Below are 19,804 nucleotides of genomic sequence, written 5' to 3'. Positions count from 1 at the left end.
TCTCGAGGCCACACTCTGTTCTCCTGCAAAGTCGCCTCCCTGGACGCGTCTCCCAGCGTCTGCACTGGGTTTCCAAAGCCACGTTGTGACCCTGGGAGGGACTTCAATGCTCAGCGAGCCCGGGTTTGCTTGGCTTCATTACCAGGGCATTGGTGCGCCGAGGTCCGGGCCCAGGTGTCCACACTTTGAGGGGCTGTGGCGGAAGCAGAAAGGGTTCTGGGATGAAGACATTCTCAGCGTTCAGCGTCTGCTCTCACGCTCCAGCAGAAGGGTCCCCGTGTTAGTCATCCCCGCGTCCTTTGCCATGGTTCTCTGCACGTCCTTTAGCCCGTAGGGTGCACCCAGTCTTGGGGACCCTATTAAACATTCTGGTAAGTTTCAAAACTACCCCTTAGGCCATTTACCAATAACGCAGGTAGAACCCTCCCCCTAACCTTTGTCCTCGCTGATCTCACTATTGTTCCTGCTGTCTTGTAGGCTTTTTATTTAATTTTTTAAATCCATGGTGACCTTCCTTAGCCCTTTAGTTCCCTAAGGCAAGAAGACATTGCTATTGAAAGACACCCAGCACCTTCCTGGAGCTCCCCTGAGGTGGAATCCAGCTTTCCTCCATTTAGATGCTTTCTCCCTCCACGGACAGAGGAGCCGCTGGCCACGCTCATGGGTTTAAATTTTTGCACTTGCGCCCAGCGCTGACCCAGCATTTCTTTGGAAGTACACCCGCCGGAGCGCCACAAAGGTGAGCATCAGTCTCGGCGCCCCTTCTGCCAGCTTTAGTCGAAATCCATTTTCCCGACCACGGACAGAGACGTGGGCCATCGCAAGAACAAGGCATGGAGCGGGGCTGTGCATAGCAAAGGTCTGCAGGAGTAGGTGAGGTGGCTGATGGGCCGGTTCTCTAGGTTCCTCTACAGCATCACTTCCACCCCCCAGACCTGCAATCACCCACCCACCCCGGGAGGCCGTGAACTTGGGGATTCTAAAGCATTCCTTCGCCCCTTGCCGAGGAAACAGGAGGAGAGGGGGCGAGGCCTCGCATGTTCTCGAACAAGGTGGCACATGGAGTCTATGGAGGGTCCTATTTACACCGGCATGTCCACTCTGCACAGAGGTTAACCTGAGTTCTGAAATGCTTGTGTGCACTTAATTTAATTTGAAAAATGATAAAGCTATGCGCTAGCCACCTGCTGGGCACGCCTGGTTAAGGTGGATGTGCCTGCCCCCTGCCGACGGCTGCGGGTTACAAAGGCGGGCTCCCCAGCTCCAAGTTCTGTGGCTTTATTTTCTCGCATTTTCTCTAGAGAACATCTCGGATGGAGGAGCCTCCAGGTGGCCAGACTGGTTGGGGCAAAGCCTGTTGTTTTGATCCCTGCAGGTTCGGCTTTCCTTCCCAAATCTCCCAAAGGGAAGTTCCCGGGGTTCCGGGTCCGCCCCTCCTGCGTCCCTCAGGCCTCCTCTGGGCTCCGCTTGAAGGGCAGAGCTCGACAAAAGGGTGACTGGGCCAAGCTCCCCCGGGTGGGCCTTGGGCGGGCCGGGCGGCTCCGCGGCCGCTACTTGAAGTAGTTGAGTCCCACCACCAGGAAGAACTTCTCCAGGAACAGCTCCGAGTCCAGCACCGCGATGTGCGCAGCGCGCCCGATCAGGGTGTTGGCGGTGTTGGGCAGGGCGTGGAACACGTTGTGCCGGATCAGCGTGCAGTCCTTGGCTTCCACCAGGGGGCGCAAGAGGTTGTTGATCATTTCTGCATAAACAGGCCCTGTGGGGAGGGAGGAAGCCAGGGGTGCAGGCTGAACTTAGGGGGACAAGGTTCACTGGGTGAACGCAGGGGTCAGGCAGATCTAGGGGAACCCACAGAGGAACGTGGAGAGACACTGCGTGCGGGCGGGTTCCTGTCCCTGGGCGGAACGTCTGATGGGCCCCACTACGCAGAGTTTTAATTTCATGAATGCACGTCTGCTTGTATTATTTTTTAAAATCTGTATTTTTACTCAGGGAGGAAGGCAGAGGGAAAGAGAGCTAGAAACATCACTGATCGGCTGCCTTCTGCGTGCCCTCTACTGGGGATGGAGCCTGCCACCCAGGCATGTGCCCTTGACTGGAACTGAACCGGGGACCCTTCCATCCACAGGCCGACACCCTATCCACGCAGCCAAACCAGCCAGGGCTTTATTATTATTTTCTTAATCCTCACCGGAAGATATGTTTCTAATTATTTTTTTAGAGAGAGAGAAACATCGACGTGAGAGAGAAACCTCAACATGAGAAACATCGATGGCTTGCCTCCTGTATGGGCCAGATTGGGGATTGAACCCGCAACCATTTGGTGTATGGGATGACACTCCAATCAACTGAGTTACCTGGCCAGGGCTGAACGTTTGCTTTGTAATTTATTTATTGACTAGAGGCCCGGTGCACGAAATTCGTGCGGGGGGGGGGGGGGCGGTGTCCCTCAGCCCAGCCTGCACCCTCTCCAATCTGGGACCCCTCAAGGGATGTCCGGTGGGATCGGGCCTAAACAGGCAGTCGGACATCCCTCTCACAATCCAGGACTGCTGGCTCCCAACTGCTCACCTGCCTGCCTGCCTGATTGCCCCTAACCGCTTCTGCCTGCCAGCCTGATCACCCCTAACCACTCCCCTGCCAGCCTGTTTGATGCCTAACTGCTCCCCTGCAGGCCTGGTCGCCCCCAACTTCCCTCTTCTGCCGGCCTGGTCACCCCTAAGTGCCCTCCCCTGCAGGCTTGATCACCCCCAACTGCCCTCCCTTGCAGGCCTGGTCCCTCCCAACTGCCCTCCCCTGCTGGCCATCTTGTGGCGGCCATCTTGTGTCCACATGGGGGCAGAATCTTTGACCACATGGGGGCAGCCATCTTGTGTGTTGGAGTGATGGTCAATCTGCATATTACTCTTTTATTAGATAGGATAGAGGCCTGGTGCACAGGTGGGGGCCGGCTAGTTTGCCCTGAAGGGTGTCCTGGATCAGGGTGGGGGTTCCCTTGGGGTGTGGGGTGGCCTGGGCAAGGGGCCTGTGGTGGTTTGCAGGCTGGCCACGCCCCTCAGTGACCCAAGCGGAGGGCCTGGGATCTGGTATTTATTTATCTTCTACAACTGAAACTTTGTAGCCTGGAGTGGAGCCAAGCCTTCTGCTCACTCTTTGGCGGCAGCCATTTCTATTGGAATTTATTTATCTTCTATAATTGAAACTTTGTAGCCTTAAGCGGAGGCCTGGGCTGGCCAGGGTGTGTGGAAAGCTTGGCTTCCTCCATTGCCAGGGAAACCCAAGCCTCCCTCCTGCTCTCTCTGTGGCTGCAGCCATCTTGGTTGGGTTAATTTGCATACTCACTCCTGATTGGCTGGTGGGCGTGGTTTGTGGGTGTGGTGGAGTGAGGGTTAATTTGCATATCACTCTTTTATTAGATAGTATTGATTGACTTGAGAGAGAGAGGAGAGAGGAGAGGAGAGAGAAACATCGATTGGTTGCTGCACTATCCGTGCATTCATTGGTTAATTCTTGTACGTTCCCTGCCCTGGGATGGAACCTGCCCCCTTGGTGCCATGGGACCAACTGAGCCACCTGGCCAGGGCTGCGTTTGATTTTTCTTTTCTTTCTTTTTCTTTTTCCATCGTGAGAGTGAAACTCGGCTTACCCGTGTGCCTGTCCTTGAGGGCGGTTTTGCACATTTCGATCCTGGCTGAGTGAAATGGCACGTAGCGATCTTGGGGTGAAGCCACCAGCACGACGTTTTTAAAATACTGCAGACCTGCAACGAGCCGGGGGGTGCTCTTTACCTGGGCGTTTCAGGGTGCGTCCTCTGGTCACACAGCCTGTGCACCGCACCCTGAGAGAGTGTGGGTGCATAAGGGCCTCCGGTCCGCGAGGCTGAGCAAAGCATGTGCCGCGGGAGCTTTAGTGCCACAGGAAGACGGGGGTGAGCTCATCGGGCAGGGAAACGGAGGCACACAGAGCAAGCACCCCACAGGGGAAGTCAGGCCAGCCTCTGCTCCTCCGCACCCACTGCTGCCCTCTGCCCGTCAGGCCGGGGGCGGGCGGGGGGGAGAAGAGGGGTTCTGCACTGCTGGGCCCTTCCTCATGGTGGAGGGGCTGCGGGAAGGTGCCCTCGGGCTGCCTGGAAGGACCCGCCTCCACTGTCAACATAAAGGGACCATGTTTGTCAGCCCTTCTGTACGTGGACCTGCACCTGGGCGAGGGGCTGAGTGGCCCCAGACCCTGAGCCTGTGTGGTTAGGCGAGGGAAGGATCTGTGTGAGTGAGGCACGGGCTCTCCTGGAGATACCCGCACGCACACCTGGGCCCCGGGGGTGATGCCTTCCACCCGCCACGGGGAGACGGAGTTCTCGGGTGGCTCGCGGCCTCCTGGGAGTGCAGAGCTGTGCCTCCGCTCAGACGCTTCTGTGAGTGAATCAGCCTCGCGTGGCGGAAGCCAGCCGGGTCAGACGGGATCTCAGCTCACGCTCAGACCCCACTGTGTGGGGGAAGCCACTCACCTGTCTTCTGGCTGAGCTGGTAGAGGAAACACTTGCGCAGGTCGGCATTGTCCCTGAAGGTGAGCTGCAGCAGGGAGCCAGACTTCTTCAGTTTCTGCATGAGCCACAAGCCTGGGAACCAGACCAAACCAAACTCAGACACACACGCACGGGGGCAGGAATAACGGGAGAGAGCAACAGTCAACGGCGCTTTTTCATCAACATGAACAGAGGAGGGCAGCAGGCATTTGGCACATGCGTGGGAAGCGAGAGGGATGTCTGTACCCTTACATCCTGGGGACAGAGACACAAAATCGTCCTGCAAAACAGCATGGCGACAGGCTGCGGGAGTCATGAAACTCCCACCCTCTCCGATCTGCTCGTCCCGCCCCTAAATGCAGGCTAAGGAATCAGCCCTAAGTACAAGCACGCATGAGGAATGCTCCTCACAGACCCGCTCGGGTCTAAAAGAGCGAAAGTCAGCCTCGCATCTCTGAGTCCCTCCCCTTCCCGTGGCTGGGCCGACACGGACACGGATGAGTATCATGTCACCACCGCAATTTTTTTTATAAAAATGCAAGGAAATAAACAAGATACACTGTGCACGTATGTGATCATTACTGCCATGTAAACATGGGTCATGCATGTATATCATAGGGTGTGTGTTTAGAGACATGCGTACACACATACACATGTATCTGTCATACATGGAACCATACATATATACACACATTCGGTCCATTTTAAAACTAAGGAAACACAGCAGCACAGAGATTAAAGGTCTGGGCCGGAGTCCTCACTCAGTGTCTGGGTTAGAACTTGACTGCAGGCTTGTCATGGGAGTGACATGACTGAAAGCCCTTGCTATAGACTCCGCCCCCACAGACATCTGGCTGAGTCTGCCTCTGGCCTCCCCGCTGCCACAACCGAATGTTTGTATCCCCCCAGGTTCGTATGTTGAAAACGAACCCCTCAATGAGATGGCATTTGGAGGTGGGGTCTGTGGGAGGTGCTTGGGCCTTGAGGGTGGGGCCCTCCTGAGTGGCGTTAGTGCCCTCATCGAAGAGACCCAGAGAGCTCCCTCCCTCCCTACCACTGAGGACAAAGCAAGAAGAGGGCCATCCGTGAACCAGGAGCCTGGCCCTCACTAGTCAGTGAAGCTGGGGTGCCTAGACCTCAACTCCCGGCCTCCAGCTCTGTGAGGCATCAGTGTCTGCTGGTGACCAGCCCCCATCCATGGTGGCTGTGACGGCAGCCCCAACGGACTGAGACTCCCACGCTCTCTCCTCTTCACCATTAGCTTCTTGAACCTTTCCCAGCTCGCACCCCAGGGACATCACCTCCTCGTTTCCAGGGAACTGGAAGCAGAAGAGGTCCTGGGTCCACCCAGTCCAACCTCACTCAACACCAACCGAAGGCCGCCTTTCTCAGCCCAGCTCTCTCTCCACCATCCATGCAGGAGGAGGCTCCAAACTCACAGGGTTCCACCAAGAACAGCATCTGGCCCAACCGGCCTGGCTCAGGGGCTGAGCATTGACCCATGAACCAGGAGGTCACGGTTTGATCCCCGGTCAGGGCACATGCCCGGGTTTCAGGCTCCATCCCAGTGTGGGGTGTGCAGGAGGCAGCCGATCTATGATTCTCTCTCATCACTTATGTTTCTCTCTCCCTCCCCCTCTCCTTTCCTCTCTGAAATCAATAAACATATACATATTTTTAAGAAGGGCTGCCCTGGATGAACTCTGGGCAATGCCCGGCGTGGGAATCTCACCTGTACTGACCAGGGTGCTGTTGTTGTACAGGGTCCCCAGGTGCGGCCCGGACAGCGACAGGAAGGTGTGCAGCTTGCTGAGGTAATAGCGGAACCGGGGCCTCGTGAGGACCGAGCGGATGATGATGTTGCCGAGAGAATGGCCGATGAAGCTGATTGGAGAGAAAGCGGGTCCGTGAGTGAGACTGCAGGCCCCCCGCCGGAGGGTCCTGCACAGGCAGCGCCGGGGTCAGCGCCCTGCACCTCCCACCGATTCGGGGCACTAATCCATCCCCGTCAGGTGTCCAAACTCTGGCCGGGTGACCGGAGAGACGTGTGGGCATCTTGCCCAGCCCCCGTCCCCATCCCTATATCTTCTCTCGTCCACCCGGGTGTCCCTTCTGAGCACTGGACCGCCCTGGTCATCCACAGAATGCAACCCCACCTCCCATGAGGCCCCTCCCCCGTCACTCACTCGTCATTCACTCCCACGCTAGGCACTCGTCACAGCCTGCTCCCTGCCCACAGGGTGGACACCACTCCTACATGCTCCAGTCCTGTTCCCACAGACCACGGACCCACCACAGCATTATTTTCGAATTAAATAATTACTGGCTCTAGCAGGTGTGGCCTGCGATCAAAGGGTCCCGGGTTCAATTCCGGTCAAGGGCACGTACTTTGGCTACAGACTCCTCTCTGGCCTGGGCCCTGGTCGGGGCTCGTGCAGGAAGCAACCAAGCGATGTGTTTCTCTCACATCCATGTTTCCCTTTGTCTTTCCCTCTCTCTTCCGCTCTCTCTGAAAATCAATGGGAAAATACCCTCAAGTGAGGATTAAAAACAACAACAACTATGGGAACCCTGTCACATGAGGGGGACACCTCCGACCTCTTCCCAGCATGCCCTGTGATGCCCCCTGACCCTGGAGGCCTCTGCGCCCTCACTTGTGAGAGGAGGAGGAGGGCCTGAGACTTTATCTCTGAGGACTAAACGGGCTGATGCTGTCGAGGACTCGCCACTCTGCCCCAACCCCAAGTGCAGGTGTTAGCTATCCCCTTCCTCCTGCCAGGTTTGGAGGAGGCACACAGCTGTCACACTGTCACAGACTGACATCCCTTCCTGGCAGGGGACCCGCCCAGCGCTGCCACACCTCAGCTCAGCGCTGGTCCCGTTCCACGGACAGAGGCGCAGGGACGGGAACGCCTGCAGAGGTTCCGTGGTGGAGCTGAAGGTCGGACTCCTGGGCGTGAGGAGTGCCAACATTCAAACTCGGGAATAGCTGACCATGTCCAAGTCTCTTCCTACGGAGCTACAAACGTTTCTTCTCCCGCACACACTATGATGGACATGGGTGTGTCACCTCCGCTCTCAACGCCATCTACGCCATTAGTATTCTTTGCATTTTTAAAAATATATTTTTACTGATTTCAGGGAGGAAGGGAGAGGGAGAGAGAGAAACATCAATGATGAGAGAGAATCATCGGTCGGCTGCCTCCTGCACGCCCCACACTGTGGATCGAGCCTGCAACCCGAGCATGTGCCCTGATCGGGAATCGAACCGTGATCTCCTGGGTCATAGGTCGGCACTCAACCACTGAGCCACACGGCCGGGCCGTCTATGCCATTCACGTCACCGTCAGCTCGTCCCAGGGGTGTACAGAAGGCACTGCGTGGATCTGTGCACCGCAGACACTCAGAGGCCCCGCCCCCGCCCCGCCTGCTCCCTGCGCTCCCTGCGCTCCCTGCGCTCCCTGCGCTCCCTGCGCTCCCTGCGCTCCCTGCGCTCCCTGCGCTCCCTGCGCTCCCTGCGCTCCCTGCGCTCCCTGCGCTCCCTGCGCTCCCTGCGCTCCCTGCGCTCCCTGCGCTCCCTGCGCTCCCTGCGCTCCCTGCGCTCCCTGCGCTCCCTGCGCTCCCTGCGCTCCCTGCGCTCCCTGCGCTCCCTGCGCTCCCTGCGCTCCCTGCGCTCCCTGCGCTCCCTGCGCTCCCTGCGCTCCCTGCGCTCCCTCCCTCACCTGATCCGGGCGATGGAGAGGCTGTAGAGCTGGATGTGCTGGATGATCTCATCCAGCAGCCTGTCCGTCATGGTGTCAAAGTCGGCAAACGTGTCCATCTGGAAGAGGAGAGCACGCGGTGGGCGGAGCCAGCAAGGCCGGGCTCCTCCAGCCACACCGTGGTGCATGCTGGGAGCAGACCTCAGCCTGATGCTGAGGTCATGGACTGGAACTCCACATTGAGGGCTCACAGACTGGGACCCCAGTGAAGAGACTCGGGGACACCAGAGCCTCCTCAGTTAGGGGGTGACGGACAGGAGGAGGAAGGGACGAGGTGGAGAGCAGCACATGCAGTCCCCTGGGATCGCTGTCCCGTGTCACAGAGGAGGAAGTACGTGCCGAGAAGTCACACAGACACCAGGGACAGGGACAGCCCCCAGGGCGGACCCGCAAACCCCCAAGGCATGGATGTTCCGAGCTGTCACCCACCCTGATGCCCAGTGGGTCAGAAGGCCCCAGGCACCTGACTCCCACGCCCCCACTTCTTCCTCTCTCCTCGCCCTCCCAAAGGAGAAGTGAGTCCTTTCTCTGGGACCATAAGCACCTGCCCGAGTTCTTCGGCAAAGCCCCCTCTTATCTGCGCGTCCACAAACTGTCTGGTGACTTTCAGGGGCTCATGTGAGGCCTGACCCGGGGAACCCCCGCTCTGAGGTTTGTGTCCTCATACCTGGTTCTTCTCAGACATCAGGAAGTCCAGTTTGCCTCCAGGGAGCCCCAGTTCTATGAAGGTCTTTACCAGCCGGAGGTCTGCACTGTTCCCTAAAACGACGGACAAACCCACCCAAAGTTAATAACATGAAAGCGGACACACAAGGGACTTAGCTCTCCTCCTCCCATTCCCACACGTACCTTGGTGTTTTGTTGAGCAGATGACATAAACAACTGAAACAAGTCCAACCCCCCGTCACCCCCCCTACACACACGGTCAGGGCCTTTCGGAAGTCCCCTCCATGGAATTCCTCCCTGCCCCATAGACACATGGCTGTGGACATTCCCCACAGGACCAGCAGGAGGCGCACTGCCTCCCCTTCTTCCAGAACCAGTTCTGTTTACTCAGGGCTTTCTGCGAGTGACATCACTCAATGGTTGACGTGACACAACGTGCCATCTACAAGTCCCCTCTTAAGTGTCTTATTTAACACAAAGCTTGTCTAGTTCTGCCCCTGCCAGGTAGTCAGCGAGGCCCCCAAGTGGGCCAGGCAGGGCACAGTTATCTACACTAGAGTAGCAGTCGCCTTTGGAGACCGTCATGAAGGTGTGAGGGCCATGGACGCCACCTGCTCCATAGGGACTGTCGGGGGCAGGGAATGAGACCGCTGCTGATCATGGAGGATCAAAGAACACACTCCATTCCTTCCTTCACTTCATTTCCCCATTCCTTCCTTCATTCCATTACTCCATTCCTTCCTTCCTTCCATTACTCCACTTATCCATTCCTTCCTTCATCCCATTTATCCATTCATTTCCCCATTCCTTCCACTTATCCATTCCTTCCTTCACTTCATTTCCCCATTCCTTCCTTCATTCCATTACTCCATTCCTTCCTTCCTTCCATTACTCCACTTATCCATTCCTTCCTTCATCCCATTTATCCATTCATTTCCCCATTCCTTCCACTTATCCATTCCTTCCTTCATCCCATTTATCCATTCATTTCCCCATTCCTTCCACTTATCCATTCCTTCCTTCATCCCATTTATCCATTCATTTACTCTATTCATTCCTTCATTCCATTTATCCATTACTTCCTTCATCCCATTTATTTATTCATTAATTTCATTTACCCATTCATTCCATTTATCCATACATTCCTTCATTCCATTTATCCATTCCTGCCTTCATTCCATTTACCCACTCATTCCTTCATCCCATTCACTCATTCATTCTTGTACTTCATTTTCTCAACAAGTCTGCATGTCAGACAGCTCTCTTTGGAACTCACCATCCAGGCCATGGACACAGACTACCAGGTGAATCCCGTCCTCCAAGTTCTCCTCCTCTTCCTCTGGTGGGAAATACGGCATGTCAGAAGCTAGTACAGATAAGTCACTGTACAGAAATCCATCAATCTTCAGTTCTTTTTTAAATTTCTCTTTGGCCTGATAGAAACTGGAGAATACACTAATTAATCGCATGCCACGCCCTGCATGGCCCGTTGAGCGGGGGATGAGTTGACTGGGATGCAGGAGTGATGAACATCTACAGGGAAGAATTTGCCTAGTGGCAGAGGCTGGATGTGCGGCCTCCGGGGATGCCAGGGAGGGGAGCTTTGTTTGAACAAGGAGGAGGAAAGTGCCCGGGAAAACCAAAGGCTGCCGTGGTTTGCGTTCTGCACATTCTATGCGGTCCCGGCACTGAGCAGGACGTGTAAGGTTCCGCCCAGCTCCAAGGGGCCACACAATCTTGACAAAGACCTCCCTGGAGTGACCTTGCCCACAGGCCTTCTTAACCTCGCCCACAAGGGCTCCAAGGCTGGGCTTCCACCTCCTTCTCCAGCACCATCTGGGCCCCAGGCTCCAAAACAAACACATTTCTTACAATTCCCTGCATGAGTGACGGTGCTTGCTCTCCGTGCCTTTGCGCACTCGGGTCTGTCTGTCTGCAATGCCCCTCCCCCCGGTTATTGTGTCCTCTGTGTGGTTATCTGACAAGGTGGTGGTTAGGAGTGAGGACTCAGGAGCCACACTGCCAAGGTCAGATCTCGGCTTTGACGTTTACTGGCTGTGGGCCAATCACTTAACCCCTTTGCATTCCAGTTCTTGCTGTGTACAAGGGGATTGACATCACTATCTAATTAGTAAAGTTGACTTGTGTATGACGTGATATGATCTTTGCAAAATGCTCAGAACACACTTGAAATGGATTTAGAATAAGTGTCTCTATTACTAGCCATATCATCATCATCATCACCACCATCACCACCATCATTATCAGCTTAGGTATCACCTTCAAAAAGCTTCTCCTGGCCACCATCTCTATTCATGCTCAGCGTCCCCAGCCCGGGTAGGTCCTGTCCCCACCCTGGCTCAGCAACGCACCCACAAACCATCCCATTTACCCAACTGCCCTCGATTCATTCTCTCACCTCCCTGCCTTCCTGTGACACCGCAAGCACAATCACAGCCAGGGCTACCCTGGCCACAGGCTGGAGAGAGCGCCTGTCGTGTGTCTGTTAAATTGATGACATGGGCTCATAATGGACATGTAATAATCTTTATAAAACAGCGATCCAAAGTCTACCTGCCTGTGCAATTTCTTCTGGAAATATCCTGAGTAGGTAACTCCTCAGCATTTTACAAAAGAAAGATGTTTTGATACTGAATCAAACAGTTCGTAGGCAGCCCCAGGGATACAAACCCCACACACGGATGAGGGGTGGATTTGGACATTGCAACAGAAATGATCAACTTAGGAACTGCACGAAAGGGGCTCGGGAGGCCACGCTGATAAAGTCATCCTACTCCCCGAAGGGTTGAAGGACCGCCCGTTCAAAATATGCAAATGTAGAGGTGCGATGGTGATCACCAGAGAGGTGGCTACCACAGTACACAATGAAAAGGACACTTAGATGCCCCTTTCTTCAGGATTTTGTTAATAAATCATAGTGCATCCATACAACCGAGTGTTGTCTAAGCATTAAACGCTCACGCAAAAATAGATGTATCAGCATAGAAAGATTGTTTCCAGTATATTAGGCTGAAGAACCTTAATTCGTAAAGAATTATCCTGTTTTTTTGCATAAAAATAATATGTAGGTATAGATGCAGATAGAAAAGTGTGGAGGAACTTACCTAGGGGCTATATGTGAGCAATGGATACTTTCTACTCCTTTATACCATTCTACGTTCCTGATGTGCAGGGTATGAATAGATGACGTTATTTAAATGAGAAAATGACAGATCTCAATTCGGGAAGAGGACGCAGGAAACTGAGAAGTAGATGGGAGCATCTAGGAGACGGGGTGGGACAGGTGAGACACCGGCCAGCTCACCTGAACATCCTCTCGCCGACCCCTTCCTCCAGCGCGCTCGGATGGGTAGGAACAGCCACGAAGGACCCCAGAGGCTGGTGCGTGATGGGGAGGGGCGTCTGTCTGGAAGAGAAGCCAGCCCTGGCAGGGGTCTCCTTGGGCACCGACGAGAACGGGAGACACGTGGCAGTGCAGGACACAGACAAGTTGACGACCTCCACAGCTTTCAGGCTGTCGGGCGAGAAGGCCTCTGCGGGGGTCAGGGGGGGCCCCATGGCGGAAGTGCCTGCCCTGGGCTCCTGCGGTCCCAGGACTTGGGAGTGAATGGAGTGAGTCACAGCGGGGCATGCGGCGCCTGCCTGGTGTCCCCACTCCACGGTGTGAGCTCCTCTCCCAAACGCCGCATCCTTAACGAGGCGAGGGGAGCCCCTCCGCTGGCCTGTTGACCCCAGGTCGGTGGCATCCACAGCTGGCGGGCAACTCAGTGCAGGCACCTCGTGGTCAGGGAGGCTCGCCACGTCCGACCTGCCACCGGGGGACCATGCGCCACTCCCCACACCCGCGTCTGCAGGCATGCGCTTCGGGGCCTCCGTCTGTACTCCAGGAAAAGCTCTGTCCCTAGGGCTTGCCCGTGCTGAGCCACGTGGTATTCCTAAGTGAACACCTTTGGTTCCAACACCTGGAGGGTTCTCAGTCCTGCCATCAAGGCTGCGGGGTCCTGGAGGGTCAACGTGAGCCCCTTTATCCTGGGGGATGTCGAGGTAACCCGTGCCCTGCTGGTCAGCATCTGGAGCCACCTCCGCAAGGGAAGGGCCACCCCCGGTGTCCCGGATGCTGGATCCACCATCACTGGGTGGACGGCCGTGTCCTGGGGCTTCTATGCTGTTGACCAGCTGGCCTGGAGTTTCAGCAGGACCCGAGCCTGGCCGCACGGCGCCCGCGTCTTCAGCAGCCTCCTCTGGGCTACTGATCTGGGGCGCCGACGCCGACTTGGTCAGCTTGGTGAGCAGGGCCAGCTCCCGCTCCTCCTCCTCAAAAGGCAGTGAGCTGATGGAGGTGAGGGACGCCTGGATCCCGCTGGGCAGGCTCAGGCTGCTCTCCGTGTGCCCGCCCTCCAGCGAGTTCCTATGCGGGGCCTGTCTGCGGACCAGCGGGTGTGACACTTCCCGGTCACCGGGCACCTCCAGGGCCCGGCCCCGGGCCTCAGACCAGGCCACGGAGCTCGGCTCACTCTCAATGCCCGAATCCGAGATGAGGGAGGAAGATCTCTTGATGACCCCAGATAGCACGGGCCCTTCCTCTGGCTCCTCTGGGGGAGGGTCCCTTGGGGGAGCCCTGGCCTCCGGGGGATCCCTCGGAGTGGAGCTCAGTGGCCCGCAAGGCTCCCTGGGAAAGGGCTTCAGACTTAGCAGCAGCGTCTTGGCCTCCTGGTCAGCTCCCTTCCCGGGAGTCCTTGACTCCGGGAGCGGGGTTTTCTCCCACAAGACGGCAGGGTGGCGACTCCCGCCTGCCGGCGCTTTGCTTGGCAGAGCGCTGTCCAGTTCAGGGTTCTCTCGGAAGCGCCCACCCCCGTGCTGGTCACTCATGGCCACTGTGGGTTCAGCTCGGCCTGGATGCCTATTGCTGGACTTGACCTCGAGGTAGGCCAGCGCCGGGCCCCAGCCATCCTCTGGGCCTGGACTCGCTCCGGGCGGGTCATCATCTGCCAGTGGATCCATCCCAACATCAGCCCTCTGGCCGGTGCGCCCTTCACCTGCAGGCACAGCTGCTCTGTCTGGGGACTCCCCAATTGTCAGGTACACCTGAGACTCAGAAAGCACGTCCACAGGGTTTGGGGTGCCCACCTCCTCCTCTGACACCGGCCCACGAAGCACCTCTTCATCGCAGTCCATTTGGGGTGACTTAGGGGTGGGCAGGATGAGTTTTGCCTGAAAAGATGATTTTCTGTGTACAAGAGGGTCCTCTTCTCTGTCTTTTAGACTCAGTGTGGCAGGACTGGTGGCTGGAACATTGAGATTGGGGTAGACACTCAAACTCTGCCCTACAAAAAGAAGGAAAAAACAGCAGCAGCGTGCCATAATTCAGGGATCTGTGTTCAGTGTCCCAACGCCTGGCTGTACCGGCAGGAATGAGGCTGGGCTCTGCCTAGTGCCTGGAGGCCGCCTCTGAATTCACAGCATTCCCCAAGCAATGGCAATGTCCTTGTTTCCCGGGCCCTGACACTATGGTAACCAGGTGATTGGCGGTGAGTCCTTTGACAGTTTATGCCAAAGGGATGGCTCTGGACGGGGCTGGCAGTGCCAGGAAGGCCAACCCTGAGGTTAGTTGGGTGGGGCTTTGTGCCAGGCGACACCACGCCAGCCTCTGATGGGGGAAGGGGAGCTGAGGAGGGCTGGTCTTCTATTTTCTTCAAAAAGCTTAAATCCTCCTGATGGTTCTGGTAGACATTAGAGGACTGTAATCACCACAGAACGTGAACATGGAGTGACCCACTGAGACACTCCCATAGAAACTGCACGGGACCCTGAGGCATCCTCACCGCAGCCCCTACGTGGAATGCATGGCTGGGTCAGGATTGGGATGCAGATCATAGAGGAATGGGTCTCTTGCTTCCCTCGACATGTTCTTTGCGTCTTGAGAGGCTAAGTGAACTTCCTTCCCCCGGGGGCCGTCCCACAGACCACAGCAAGTTAGACATCCTCGCTGCCTATCCTCGGCATCCCTCTGCACACATTACAGTAACACGCCTACCCCCATGCTATAACCCACGTGTAATGTAACACGCCTACCCCCATGTTATAACCCACATGTAATGGAACACGTCTACCCCCATGCTATGACCCACATGTAATGTAACACGTCCACCCCCATCCTATAACCCACCTACCCCCATGCTATAACCCCCATGTACAGTAACACACCTACCCCCATGCTATAACCCACAAGTACAATAACACACCTACCCCCATGCTATAACCCACATGCAATGTAACACTCCTACCACCATACTGTAACCCATGGTGCATTTCTTGTTCCCACTGGAGAGAAGAGCCTGTGTTTTAGGAATATCTACAGCCCCAAGGCCAGCACCGTGGCTGCCACGTGGTCACAGAATCAGATTCATAAAATGACTTGAAGAGAACCGAGATGCAGCTGAACCAGGCAATGAGTCTCAGGAACTGTTTGCATTGGTTTGGAAAAAATGCACCTTCAACTTCATTTAGCCCCCCATGGTGCACTCACTGCCCTACAGGCAAAGCCCTATACTTGGCCATGGCTTAGGGAGAGGGGAAGTGAGCATGCGCCATAGTAGTGAGCCAGTCTCTGCTTTTAAGGGTTTTAAGAAATAGTAAGGCCTGGACAGCATGGCTCAGTGGTTGAGCATCGACCTATGAACCAGGAGGTCATGGCTGGATTGCCAGTCAGGGCACATGCACAAGTTGCGAGCTCGACCCCCAGTAGGCGGCGTGCAGGAGGCAGTGGATCAGTGATTCTCTCTTATCACTGATGTTTCTCTCTCTCTCTCCCTCTCCCTTCCTCTCTGAAATCAGTAAAAATGTATTTTAAGAAAACACTGAGAAACATATGCAGCAACGGTGGCTGGTGTCCTGCCAAAGGAAATGTGGGCTGTACCCTGCGGATTGCGAAGCCACCGTCTTGCAGGAAGGAGATGAGCGGCGCCAGGAAGGGGGCGGCCTGGGCACGGGCCCAGGCGTCTGGGCGCACGGTCTGCTCAGGCTGACCAGGGGGAGTGGGGTGAGGTTAGACGGTCAGATGGATGAACTTGGATGCCCGTGTAAATGTGGAGTCTGGGCTTCCTAGCACAGGCAGCAGATGATTGGCGGGTCCTTGGAACAGAAGTAAAAGACGGATCGGATTTATCTGGGACGGCTAAGACGGGGCTTAGGGAGACCAGTGAGGAAGCCTGGTGCTGCCCAAAACAACGTTCTGCTTTCACTTCTATGACTGAGGGACGATGGGCGTAGAGAGGGTCTCATGCAGGGTGGATGGATGTAGAGTCAGTCACCTCTAGAGCCACATTTCAGCCGTCATACACGCTGCGGACACTAGGTGGCAGCGTTCACCTGAGAGCCAAATGCATCCTCCTCCCGGAGGCTGCACTGCCCTGGAAGTCGCCTGGACTTTGCAAACACACGACAAATGTCAGCTTGCAGCCGCTCTGAGACATGGACATGCGAGCGACACAGGGACTGGCTGCCTCCTGCACGCACCCTGACCAGGCCGGGGATCAAGCCTGCAACATGCCCTTGACCGGAATGGAACCGGGACCCTTCAGTCCGCGGGCTGACGTGCTATCCACTGAGCCGAACCGACTAGGGCTTAAGGAACTCCTTCCCTGCCCCGGTCCCACTGCCGTTGGGACGGGAACAGAGCGATGGACGGGCCACTGGTAAGCGCTGTTCGTGAGTCTCCAAACCAAGACGCACCTGGCGTGGGGCAGTCCACGTATCTGTCCTCGAAGATGACGGGCAGGGTGCTGCCGTCGCCGTCGATGTCCAGGCACTCGGCGGGCAGCGGGGGCATGGTGCTCAGGTACTCCGAGTTGCGCAGGTCCAGGGACAGCTGGCTGTGCGACTGCACCCTGGGGGGCACGGCCCGGGGAGGGTCCCTAAGAGTTACAAGCTTTCAACTGGCCGCTGCCCCCTTCTCCCAGGAAGACCTTCAGGAACGTTCGGCACACTCGGGCCTCGCCGTCTGTCTGCCCCCCTTCCCACCCCCCTGCCCCGAAGGCCCTCGTGGGACTGGTGTGGCAAAGGCCAACACGTCTTGGGGGACGCTGGTTCTGCTCGCCAGGGAACCCGGAGAGGGGAGGACCCCATCTGTCACCCTCTGACTTTTCTGAGTAGGTTTTAATTTCTTCTTTAATTTGGAGAAAGGGGGACTTAAACATTCACCAGTCCCTCCATGAGGGCGTTCCGTGTTAAATCTTAGGATAAAGGCATTTCACAGCCACGGCGAAGTCCCTGGCGAATTCCGAGTCTCGTCTCACATACTTGTGGTCACAGCCACACCATCTGCTTCTAACTGTTTTGGGCAGAGGACTCGCCGCAGGCGCCTCCGGGGGCCCGGGAGCCCCGTTCTGTCTGTAGAGCCACAATGACACCCAGCACGAGGAGGCAGAGCCGGGACCCTGCCCTGCCAGCCCTGCCCCTGCGGTTCGCCTGCCTCCCCCTGCACAGAGCACGCAGCCCGGTGGGCAGAGGTGGGAAGACCCCGCTCCGACGCGGCTGGTAGCCAAGGGCGGCGGCGCTTTGAACAACGCCGTCTCAAGCACCGACTCCGAGGGTGCGGCGTGGGCAGGAGGGCTACTCACAGGTTCTCCTGGAAGGTCAGGATGGCGAGCTTGTGGTGCTCCATGTAGAAGAAGGCCTCGGAGAACCTCCGCACCTGAAGGGGGGTCACGTGAACTGTTCCACTCATGGGCAGCTGTCCCTGGCTTTTATAAGGTCATCGAGGTCCCGGGAGATCAGCCCTAAAGGGAGGCTCCGAGCCCACCCGCGCCCCCGAGTTCTGGAACAACCTTTCTCTTCCCCCAGAGGGGCCTCTGTCACTCACAGCTCTCGCCCCAGCATGGCTTATGGACAGAGTTGAACGCACGTTTAGGAAGCTGTTCTGACATCGCTTTCTGTCATTTTTCTATTTGGGGCTTATTTCTTCAACTAGAGTATAACGCACTTGAACACGGGGACCATGAATACATGCAGAGGAAACAGAATGTGCAAAGCCAGCCACACATGGGTGTCCCCACGCCTCTGCAGACTCAGCCACGGGGTCCTCTCGCTGTGCGTGAGGCGACAGCACATCCAAGCTCGCAGCAAAAAAATACGCCAGGAAGGACGCTTACATTTGAAAAGACTTTCCAAAACATGTGTGATACCCCTTGCAACGGACTCTGCTATCATCTGGTGGCCGAGGGAGGTATGCCATGAAGGCAGAGCCAAGGTGTGGGAGGCTAAGTTCAAAGACATCTCAGGCCCGTGCAGGGGGTAGCCAATCTACCCCTGCCCCACCCCCATCTACAGCCAACCCCAGCTCATATTCTGCACCATAGACCAACTGTGTGGTCCCTCACCCGCAGGGTGTGATGCTCCTGCGTGAGGTACGAGGTCACGTGGGAGTGCAGCGTCACCGTGTCCAGGAAATGGGTCCACAGGGCCATCAGGTGGGAGGCCAGCCAGGCGAGGTCCTTACTGATCTGCTCGGCTATCTTCTCCGGGTTGTTCAGCATCTGAGGGAGCAGAGCGGCGGCGGTAAAGGCCCCCTCCTCCAGGAAGCGACTGCAGCCTCCTCCCTGGCGGCTTTACCGACTTCCCCAGTGTGTGTGTGTGTGTGTGTGTGTGTGTGTGTGTGTGTGTGTATCGTTTTCAGAGAGGAAGGAAGAAGGAAAGAGAGATAGAAACACCAGTGATGAGAGAGAATCATGGATGGGCTGCCTCCTGCACGCCCCACACTGGGGAGGGAGCCCACACCCCCAGGCACCTGCCCTGACCAGGAATCAAACCGTGACCTCCTGGTTCATAGGTCGACGCTCACCCACTGAGCCCCGCCGGCCGGGCTCAGCTCTGACTTCTTTACCAAGCGAGCAACCGTGTCTGCCCGGCGTAACCCGGCTGTTCAGACCAGAGGGGACGGTTCTCCCATTACCTGTAGCTCCAAGCACAGCCGATTCAGCGTTTCTTCAACAGCGAGGGACTCTGGGAAAAGAAAGGACGGCACGCAGTGAAACGGACACGCCCTGGCACGCAGCCACCGCTCACTGCAGGGATGAAGCCGGGCGTCGTGTGAGCGTTAAAATCACAGAAAGGAACGCGAAGACCGAGGACTCTCCTTCCGCCTGTCCCTACTGCCTTCTGGCTCCGGGTGGCCAAGGGGATGAACGTGACTTGGGAGCCTGTGATGTCAGCCTCCGCGAGGCCAACAAGGGCTCCTGGCGCAAGTTCAAAGTGACTCCCCCTTCTTTGGTGCCTTTGCAGGTACATGCGTGTGTGCACACAGGTGGGACACAGGTTTGCATCTCTACGGCACGGATGAATGATTGGCAGTCCAGCGAGGTGGCGCCGCAGAGCCAAGAAGCTGAGGGACCCAGCGGGTTTCTCCTGTTGACCTTGAACCCCAGGTTAAGGACCTGGCTTCTGGTCTAGGGACACAGGGGCCCCATTAGAGGACTTTAAACAGAACCTCAACATTCTACTCCCTGTGAGTGAGTGTGGCATGAAGCCAGGACCCTACCCTGGGAGTCTCTGCAGGACCCCTGCACTCCTGGCATGGTGCGGCCACACACTGCTGTGTGACCCTGAGCCATTGTTTGACTTCTCTAAGCTTCAGTTCCACCATCTGTCAATCAAGAGGATTCAGGTCCAATGGTCTCCACACTGTTTGGTGATGGGCAGGAAGCAGTTCATCCCCAGAAAACCATTGTGAAGCCACTGAGGTCTCTGTGGTCATCCATGTTAAAGGGGATATTTGCATTTATTTATGTATGCATGTATTTCTTGTGCACTCTTGTAATTTGCAATTCCCTAATTACCA

The 19,804-nt window shown here is 56.5% G+C and overlaps 1 protein-coding gene across 7 annotated transcripts in view; it reads right to left on the bottom strand.

Moving 5' to 3' along the window:
* Positions 1-496: 496 nt before the first annotated feature.
* The window catches only part of FAM135B (family with sequence similarity 135 member B), a 96,950-nt gene continuing 77,642 nt past the window's right edge, over positions 497-19,804 (bottom strand). For 3 of the 7 annotated variants that reach the window (XM_080647113.1, XM_080647112.1, XM_080647114.1), the window contains 12 exons: positions 18,920-18,969; positions 18,348-18,503; positions 17,589-17,662; positions 16,702-16,883; positions 12,275-14,294; positions 10,226-10,392; positions 8,951-9,042; positions 8,245-8,342; positions 6,255-6,406; positions 4,505-4,615; positions 3,647-3,760; positions 497-1,756 (listed from right to left, as the gene is read on the bottom strand). In XM_080647113.1, the coding sequence (XP_080503239.1) occupies positions 1,551-1,756; positions 3,647-3,760; positions 4,505-4,615; positions 6,255-6,406; positions 8,245-8,342; positions 8,951-9,042; positions 10,226-10,392; positions 12,275-14,294; positions 16,702-16,883; positions 17,589-17,662; positions 18,348-18,503; positions 18,920-18,969 (3,422 nt within the window). In that variant the 3' untranslated portion in view covers positions 497-1,550. The remainder of the gene's footprint in view (positions 1,757-3,646; positions 3,761-4,504; positions 4,616-6,254; positions 6,407-8,244; positions 8,343-8,950; positions 9,043-10,225; positions 10,393-12,274; positions 14,295-16,701; positions 16,884-17,588; positions 17,663-18,347; positions 18,504-18,919; positions 18,970-19,804) is intronic. The other 4 variants (XM_080647115.1, XM_080647116.1, XM_080647117.1 and 1 more) reach the window with 4 other exon arrangements.

Source organism: Plecotus auritus (genome assembly GCF_963455305.1).
Source record: "Plecotus auritus genome assembly, chromosome: 11".
In the NCBI taxonomy this organism is placed as follows: domain Eukaryota; kingdom Metazoa; phylum Chordata; class Mammalia; order Chiroptera; family Vespertilionidae; genus Plecotus; species Plecotus auritus.
The sequence above is the reverse complement of the archived record's forward strand: the minus strand, read 5'-3'. Positions and strand labels throughout refer to the sequence as shown.